The 10,002-nt window shown below is 34.0% G+C and overlaps 1 protein-coding gene across 2 annotated transcripts in view; it reads right to left on the bottom strand.

Annotated features, from left to right (window-relative positions):
* Positions 1-657: 657 nt before the first annotated feature.
* LOC133192650 (TLC domain-containing protein 5-like) overlaps positions 658-10,002 on the bottom strand; it is a 33,726-nt gene continuing 24,381 nt past the window's right edge. Inside the window, exon 3 of one of the 2 annotated variants that reach the window (XM_061328650.1) lies at positions 658-1,395. In XM_061328650.1, coding sequence (XP_061184634.1) covers positions 842-1,395 — 554 coding nt within the window. In that variant the 3' untranslated portion in view covers positions 658-841. The remainder of the gene's footprint in view (positions 1,396-10,002) is intronic. The other variant, XM_061328649.1, reaches the window with a different exon arrangement.

Here is a 10,002-nt window from a genome sequence, read left to right as displayed (position 1 = left end):
TAAAAAAATGGAAATAACTTGAGGATTTGTTAGCCATGTACATTTTATTTTCAAGCATCAAAACCAACTCATTTTAGTTTGTCTCTGCAAAAAATGCCGCCAAGGTTCCACTAAGGATACAATGTTGTTCATTCAAAACCAAGAACGGCAGCATAAGCCTGTGGCTATAAATAGCCACCGTCTAAAAATGATGCAAAAACAGAAAATTTTCGCCGTTTAATTCTTCACTTCTCGTAAGTTTCCATGGCAAAAGTAGCCATTTTAAAACTGAGTGTTCACTGTAATACAACAGCTGTTTTTCCCTCCTCTTTTGTGATGTTCCCACAAGATTGTCCCAGCCATTTGCGAGAACCAACATAGAAAATTTGTAAAATAAATAACAACACGTATATAGGTACTGATGTTCCAAATTTGGTAAAAATTGGCACAGTAGTTCAGAAGAGAAAGTTCAAAATTTGAAAATTTTCCGAACAACATCACGTATGAATAATGTAGACACACACCAGGCACTCTTTGATCTGAAAAATTCGCCTCAACTTTAGCTCAGGTGATCTTAAACAGGTTTCACCAATTCAGATTACTGTATATATTGAACATTACTATACATATTGAATAAATTTTAACTAGTTAAAGCTCCATTTGATTTCCAATTGTATTCTTTTATTCAAAATTTATGCTACAATTATCCTTCACAAGAATCTTTCAGACCTAAATCTACCGAGAAAATAAAAAAAAAAATTATTTAAAAAATGCCATCATTCAAACATACTGCTACTGTTATATTGCTATTACCCTTCTATCTCAATCTGCAGTACAAAATACTGTAGTTTCATTTCTGTCACTAGGATGTTTTGCTACGTCCATTACACTGCTTTGCATGTACTTTTGATGAATTTCCGTTTGAAAGTCCTGAGGTATCACAGCGGTTTTGAGCATTGGAATAGAAAACACCACCATTAAGTAATATACCATTATTGTAAACTGAGTCATTATTTCTTTTGAAATTATTCTGCTGAAATGTTTGAAACCTTTTTTTGTATTTCTTTCCTGCATAAACCATAATATTAATCCAAAACATCCAACTAATAGCATAAATCACCACTGCCCCAAAACGACCCAGAAAGTCTGTATCTTGTTGGAAATACCTCAACAGCAAGTATGATCCAATTCCAATACGAAAGAAACCAAACAAAAACATAAAGCTATGGTCAACAACTTCCCCGAGAACAGTTTCATAATTTCCTGTTTCTCGTAAAAACCAACGAATTTGTAAAAGAGGATTTGTTATTTCACTCCCAAATATTGTAGCTATCATTTCAGTTCCATATCTCCCAGTAACAGTTCCAATAGTCATTCCCATTATACTGCATACATGGTGAAAAAGCATGGGTAAACCTATTTATAAATGAAAAAAAAATCTTGAATGATAAATTGTAGCAGTAAGTTTTTATTATATATATATATATATGAACAATTAATACAAGAGGCCCAAGGGCCTTAACAGTCATCTGAGTATAATACTATTGAAACTGTAAAGAAGTCATGGAAGTCTAAAATAAAACAAAACAAACTGATAAACAAAAATATTATGCCGAATAGCATGAGGAATAGGATATTCAGGGATCAATTATATAGTCTAATACTCAGTAAAAAAAAATCATAAAGTAAATTTCTTTACTTGCTTGTATTAGCAAGTGCTAACCCCCTCCCATTTGTCACTATCAAGATATAAGTAGATCAATACATGCAGTGATCCCTATTGGCCTCTCTTGATCTGTGTAGAAAAATATTTACATCCACTGAATATAATCTCCCTATTTATTTTTAATGAAAACCATGGTCGTTTAACAATACAAAACGCTGCTAAGCAAGCCATCAGTGAAACACACGTTTGATGTACTTGATCCTACTTTTTGTCCCCCGCTTTCACTGAAAGTGGGGGATATTAATTTGGGTCTGTCTGTCCGTCCGTCTGTATTTCTGTCTGTCTGTAAGGCTTTCATTTCCGCGCGATATCTCGAGAACCCTTTGAGCTTTCGCAATGAAATTTTGCATAGCAACTCCCTATGGCCTAAAGAAAAACCCTATTAATTTTGAGCTCAAAAGTTCAAAGGTCAAGGTCAAAATTAATAAATTCTGCCTGTTTTAACACTTTCGTTCCCGCGCGATATCTGGAGAATCCTTTGAGCTTTTGCAATGAAATTTTACATAACATCTCCCTTTGGCCTAAGGAAGACCTCTATTGATTTTGAGGTCAAAAGGTCCGAGTTCAAGGTAGTAAATTTATACATTCCGTTAGTGTGTAACACTTTCTTTTCCGGGCGATATCTCAAGAAGCTTTAGAGCTTTTGCAATGAAATTTTATTTCATAACTCATTAGGGCCTCTCTTACACCTCTCAAAGTGTCCCGCTCCGTTTTTTTTAATTATTATTTACATGTATTGTATTAAAAGTCGCATGGCACTATTTTTAGCACAGAGGCATGTGGAGAGATATTACGTATAATACAGGTTGTCGGCGGACATTATATTCTTATTACATCTATTTAGTAAAGGCTAAATTAGACACCATGTATTGATTAAAATTTTGACAATATCGAACGTGAATATAAACATTATATGTGACCTACTGTTTGCATTTAATCTGCTATACAATCAAGTGCCTCGGTGGTTTAGGGGTATGATGCTGGCTTAGCAAGCGAGAGACCGGGTTCAATTCTCCGACGAAGCTTTTTCTTTTTTTATTATTATTATAAACTAAATGATTGTATTCAACATGTGAAATAAAAATGTGTGATTAATATTCTATATAAAAAGAATCTTCTACACACATTTTAAAGAATAAGCAATCAAATCTTTATATCCATATTGGCATTTTTTATTTGCTTCAATATACATGTATATTTTTAATAATTCTACAAATCCGGGGGAGGGGGGGTCCGACACCCCCCCCCCCTGAACTGCGCATGCTCTTCTTTTTTCCCTAAGCGGGGGACAAAAATTCTCTGAATTAGCTTGTTTATGATTATTTGTAAAAGAAATGAATGAAAAGAATGAAGTGTCTTTCTTTCTCGATTACCTGAGTTATTTTTTCTGAAACAATTCAACATAAATTCCCGCAGAAACAACCAAAGATATCATTTTTGTCCCACGCTTTCACTGAATGTTGGGGATAAAAATTTGGGTCTGTCTGTCCGTCCGTCCATCTGTATTTCTGTCTGTAACACTTCCGTTTCCGCGCGATATCTCGAGAAACCTTTGAGCTTTCGCTATGAAATTTTGCATAACAACTCCCTATGGCCTAAGGAAGAACCCTCTTTATTTTAAGGTCAAAAGGTCAAAGGTCAAGGTAATAAATTCTGTCTGTTTTAACACTTTCGTTTCCGCGCGATATTTCGAGAAGCCTTTGAGCTTTTGTGATGAAATTTTACATAACAACTCCTTGTGGCCTATGGAAGACCCCTATTGATTTTGAGGTCAAAAGGTCAAAGCTCAAGATCGTAAATTCATACATTCCGTCTGTGTGTAACACTTTCTTTTCCGGGCGATATCTCAAGAAGCTTTTGAGCTTTTGCAATGAAATTTTACACCATAACACCCTTTGACCTCTCTCATCCCTCGCCAAGTGTCCCGCCCCGTTTTTTTTAATTTATATACTATTACTATTAAGAAGTCGTTTAGCACTATTTTTAGCACGGGACATCTGGAGAGTTATTACGTATAATACAGGTTGTCGGCGGACTTTATATTCTAATTACATGTTCATCTATTAGAACTGTTTAGTAAACGCTTAATTAGACACCATGTATTTTGTAAAATTTTGACAACATCGAATGTGAATATAAACATTATATAGTGACCTTATGTTTGCATTTTATTCGCTGTATAATCAAGGGCCTCTGTGGTCTAGGGGTATGACTCTCGCTTAGCATGTGAGAGGTGCCGTGTTCAAATCCCGGTCGACTTTTTTTTTTTTTTTTTTTTTTTTTTTTACTTTTTTTTTCTTTGGATTTATTACAGACCCTGAAACGTGCTACTACCCCAAAAAAGCGTGTAACTTTCGTGCGCTTTTCGTTTCGTGCAAACCGTGTAGCGTTTCGTGTAAACCGTGCAGCGTTTCGTGCAAACCGTGTAGCGTTTCGTGTAAACCGTGCAGCGTTTCGTGTAAGCTCCAAAGCGTTTCGTGCAAACCGTGTAGCGAGCGTGCGAGAAGCGTGTGAGAAACGTGCGACTTTCGTGTAAGAACTGTGTGAGAAACGTGCGACTTTCGTGCAAGAATCGTGTGAGAAACGTGTAGGATTCATTCGGAAGTCATTTTATTTTAGATATGGCTATTGATGGATTAACATGTCATTTTGTGTTGTTTGTTACTAATATTATTCGGATATATCATACCGGTGGTATTTTAAGAAAAAAAAAATACGAAAACAACAAAATAAAATTACTCGGTAATGTATTTCACATTTGTTTGATTTTCTTTCTTTTTTTATTTAAATAAAGATGGAAAGAAAATGTGTTAAAAGTAATTAATTATATGCACACCAATGTTAAGGTATTTGATTTAATACATTTTTTAAAGGGAGCAATGCTGAACATTTTTTTTAAAGAAAATTCATCAGGAATCCGGTCTTGTCCTTTTCATTCATTTATTAGAATCTCTTCATCATTTTACAATTATGGTATATAGAGATTACAAGAACATATGGGTAATTAATATAAAATAATAGACAGATAAGGCAGGCGTGAAAAATAAAACACAAAATTTAGTGCGTTGCTATACATGTGAAGTATAGGAATTCTAGGTCGGGGAACACAATTAATTTTTTTTCTTTATAAACGAACAAAATTTTCTTATATTACAAGATTGTGATACAAATAATTTTGAAATGATGAGTCATTTATAGTCTTTTTATGCAAAAAAATTGTCATATAAAGGAATCATAATTCACATATGCATGCATCGGCAAATATAGGGTTAAATATTTCCGGGGGGGGGGGGTCAAATGAAAACACAAACTTTGAGTTTTTGTTAACACGTTTTTATAAATAATTTTCTTTTTAAAGATGCCCGATGCACCCCTTAAAAATACATTGAAATCTTCTTTACACTTCCAACACTCTTCTTACGACTGTGATCAAGGTCATTTACAACAGCGGTCACGGACTCCGCGTGCCGGGAACTGAAAACGTGTTCTGCTACATATATTACCTCTTGTCAATCATGGCTAAGATGACAACCGACAATAATTCATGAATTAAATTGTTTTATTAGTATTTAATGGGTAGAAATAAATACCCATGGATTTTATTTCTTAAATTTAACCGATTGTCTGTAAACAGTGAATTAATTTGCCAGTGTATTCGTGAACAAAAAATTATAAAGAAATAAATCCTGAATAATTATGTATTAGTTGATTTATTAATCACGCAGTTCTAGAGCATATTTTTTTTTTTTTAGTTTTTGGTCATTGGACATGTATACATGTATATTGAATGTATTGTTAAGAGCCGCGACTATTGATTACATTTTTTTATTTTGGCTAGACGGGGTTTGAAATCAAGAATTTTACAAGGTGATGGATATATTGTTTTTATTTGATAAACACAATGCCTCAAAAGAGAACTAAAGAATTACAATACCTATCCCCCGGCTTCTCTACCATATAAAATTTTATGATAAATTAAAGTTCAACTCTGTTATGAAACGATATATTTACCATTCTGAATAAAATGCATTTAACGAGTTAAATGTACATGTATCGGGTCCCGCTGGAGATATGGATATCTTTTTTTTCTTAGAACGAGCATTTGTTTCTATAATAATTTTTTTTCCAATGGTATGCTTACTGAAACAAGTGCCCGTTATATTTATCCAGGTATAGAAGTAAGATCTCGGTAATCTAACCCCCCCCCCCTTTTCACGCAAAATATTCTTGTTTGATGCAGTGTACATGTACTTATTACCTTTGCAAATTATAAGCAGAACCTAATTTAATCAAAGGAAATTATTTATTTACTAAATTAAAAAATGAATTAATCAATAATTAAAAAGAAAGGAAAAGAAAATCAATCCGTTTACAGAAATCATACGCAATTTATTCATTTGTTTTTCAAATCAATAACTGAGTTTATTTGTCAGTAATAAAAACGACTTTTTACTATCAAAACATTGAATGCTATAAAAGATTATGAATTACAAATATTTTTCTTTTTTCAGTGCGTAATTTAGAGTCTAATGAAAAAGGTTTGTACATAGACGATGATAGGCATTTCACCGGGCGGGTCACATACTCAATGACAACTATTAATTAATTACAACTGAACATTGAGTATTTTATCTGTTAATATAGTACTGGTGAAGCGAGGTTTAATCTTAATTTAATCAGAATGATTGCAATTCTTAACTTATCTTTGATTAATCCGTAATAATTTAAATAAAGTCCGAGAGATTCCGAATAGAAAATCCAGATCGAGGCCAAAGCGTGCGAGAATCTTGTACAAAGCGTGTGAGAAACGTGTACAAAGCGTTTCGTGCAGGCTTTCGTGTAAACCGTGCAGCCTTTCGTGTAAAGCGTTTCGTGTAAACCGTGTAGCGTTTCGTGCAAACCGTGTAGCGTTTCGTGTAAACCGTGCAGCGTTTCGTGCAAACCGTGTAGCGAGCGTGTACCGTTCGTGCAGCGAGCGTGTGGGGTAATAGCACGTTTCAGGGTCTGTATATAAATGATAGTATTCAGCATGTGAAATGAAAAAGTTATGACGTCTGGCTTGTAAAACTCATAAAATCATTATTACAGTGTGATAATTATTCTTTACAAAAAGAATCTTCTATACACATATTAAAGAATAAGCATTCAAATCTTTATATCCATATTGGCATTTTTTATTTGCTTCAATATCCATGTATACATTCAATTATTCTACAAATCAAGGGGGGAGTCCGACACCCCCCCCCCCCCCCCCCCGAACTGCGCATGCTCTTCTTTTTCCCCTAAGCGGGGGACACAAATTCTCTGAATTAGCTTGTTTTAATGGGGTTTTTTGTTTTTTTTATTTACTAAATGATACTATTCAACATGTGAAATGAAACAGTTATGATGTCTGGCATGTACAATCTCATAAAATCATTATTACAGTGTGATAAATATTCTGTATATTAAAAAGAATCTTCTATACACATATTAAAGAATAAGCATCCATACTGGCATTTTTTAAATTTGCTTCAATATACATGTATACAATTAATAATTCTACAAATACAGGGGGCAGTGTGACCCCCCCCCCCCAACTGCGCATGCTCTTCTTTTTTCCCCGAGCGGGGGACACAAATTCTCTGAAATTAGCTTGTATTGTTTAATTTAATGTGTAAAGAAAAGGTATTCTGTCTATTATAAATATATTCATATACTAAAAAACGAATCTACTTGACCATCAAAAAAAAGCATTTTTTACACAAGACATTAAAAATTCTTGTATATTCTTATATTCAATGTAAGTCTATCCTTGCTCTTTATAACTTTGTACTCTCTTTGCCTAACAAATATAGTGACAGTTTCTTTGCCAAGCACCCGGCACTAGAAATGAAAGTCGCGGTTCTTTCGGATTTTAAGCCCCTCACTGGTTTATGGCGACGTTTCTATATGTGAAAATTCTCAAATGGGACGTAAAACAACATACAATCAAACAATTATAATTCCCAGCGACAGAGACAATATAAACACATGTAATAACATATTTAATAGGGATGGCAATTTGTAACCGGTTACTTGGTCGGAACGATGGTAATCGGTTAGAAAATATGTAATTGGTTAATCGGTTAAAAATTTTAAAATATGTGAAAAAGTCTGTGTAAATTTCCTAAAAATTCAATTTCAGATTGTTAATAAACAAGAAGCCCAAGGGCCTTGAATCGCTCATCTGATAAACTGTACAACCTATCACTTCTATTTGAAGCCTCTAAGTATCCTGTATATTTAGATAAAGCCTTGAAATTCCAAAAGTAGGTCATCATGACCTACATTTTAGATGAAACACTCTGAGAACCCAAGATGATTCTAAGCCAATTAGTACCTGAGAGTAGGTCATGGTGACCTACTTATTACTTGCCATTCTCTGAGGACCGAAGATGCATCAACTAAGTTTGATGATTCTAAGCCAATTAATACCTAAAAGATTTTTAAAATTATAACCATAAAATTTCAAATGTAGGTCAGAGTGACCTAGCTACTTTTCAGATGACATACATTGAGAATCCAAGATGCATCAACTGACAAAGTTTGATGATTCTAAGCCAATAAGTACCTGATATATTTCAATAAAGCCATACAATTTTCTGATAAGGTCACAGTGACCTCCTTTTCAGTCGACTAACTCTGCTGACCAAAGATACATCAACTGACAAAGTTTGGTGATTCTAAGCCAATTAGTACCTAAAAATGTTTAAATAAAGCAATAAAATTTCAAAAGTAGGACACAGTGACCTACATTTCAGTCAACTTACCCCGAGGACCCAAAATGAATCAACTGACAAATTTTGATGATTCTAAGCTAATTAGTACCCAAAATATTTCATTATAGCCAAATAAATTTTCAAAAGTAGGTCACAGTGACCTACTTTTCAGTTGTTGTACTCCGAGGACTCAAGATGCATCAACTGACAAAGTTTGAAGATTCTAAGCCAAATAGCACCTGAAATATTTACTTAAAGCCATAAATTTTCAAAAGAAGGTCACGGTATTGTACTCCCAAGACCCAAGATGCATCAACCGATAAAGTTTGATAATTCTTAGCCAATAAGTTCCTGAAATATTTAACTAAAGCCATAAATTTTCAAAAGTAGGTCATGGTGACCTACTTTTCAGTCGACCTACTCCGAAGACCCAAGATGCATCAACTGACAAAGTTTGATGATTCTAAGCCAATTAGTATCCGAAATATTTAATTATAGTCATATAAATTGTAGGTCACGGTGACTTACTTTTCAGTTGACCTACGCTGAGGACCCAAGATAAATCAACAGAGAAATTTTGATGAGTCGAAGTAGTCCCCGAAAATATTAAATACAGCCATAAAATTTTAAAAGTAGGTCACAGTGACCTACTTTTCAGTTGTCGTTCTCCAAGGACCCAAGATGCATCAACTGACAAAGTTTGATGATTCTAAGCCAATTAGTACCTGAAAAATTTAATTAAAGCAATAAATTTTCAAAAGTAGGTCACGGTGACCTACTTTTCAGTCGACTAACTCCGAAGACCCAAGATGCAACAACTGACAAATTTGATGATTCTAAGCCAATTAGTACCCTAAATATTTAATAATAGACATATAAATTGAAAAGTAGGTCACGGTGACTTACTTTTCAGTCGACCTACTCTGAGGACCCAAGATACATCAACTGACAAAGTTTGATGATTCTACACCAAATAGTACCCTAATATTTATATATAGCTATAAAATTTCAAAGTAGGTCATGGTGACATACTATTCAGTAGATGTTTTTCGAGGACCCAAGATGCATCAACTTACGAAGTTTTATGATCATAGGCCTTAAAATGTCCAAATTATGCCTATAAAACGCTTTGAAATCGAATGCCTGCAGTTCTAAAAGTAGGTCACTGTGACCTACTTTTTAATAAATATGTTTTATGGCCCCAAGATGCATCATCTTACAAGAATTAATGATTCTAAACCTCTCAGTATTCGCATTAATGACCTTAATTGTTTTGAAAGAGATTTGCAATAAAACTCAAAAAGTAGGTCATGGTGACCTACTTTTTAGTTGACATACCCCCAAGGACCCAAGATACATCAACTGACGAAGTTTGATGATCATAGGCCTCAAGTTGTTCAAAATATGCATCTAAATCATTTTTAAAAAGAATGGTCGCAAAATTAAATAGGTCACCGTGACCTACTTATGAGTCAACATTATATGAAGTCCTTAGATGCATCAACTGACAAGATTTGATGATCCTAGTCCTTATAGTAAGCAAAATATCAACATTTT

This window comes from Saccostrea echinata, unplaced genomic scaffold (assembly GCF_033153115.1).
Source record: "Saccostrea echinata isolate AGI-Se365-2 ecotype Australia unplaced genomic scaffold, CSIRO_AGI_Sech_v1 ptg000025l, whole genome shotgun sequence".
Classification (NCBI taxonomy): domain Eukaryota; kingdom Metazoa; phylum Mollusca; class Bivalvia; order Ostreida; family Ostreidae; genus Saccostrea; species Saccostrea echinata.
Note: the sequence above shows the minus strand (reverse complement) of the source record. Positions and strands in the feature narration are given on the sequence as shown.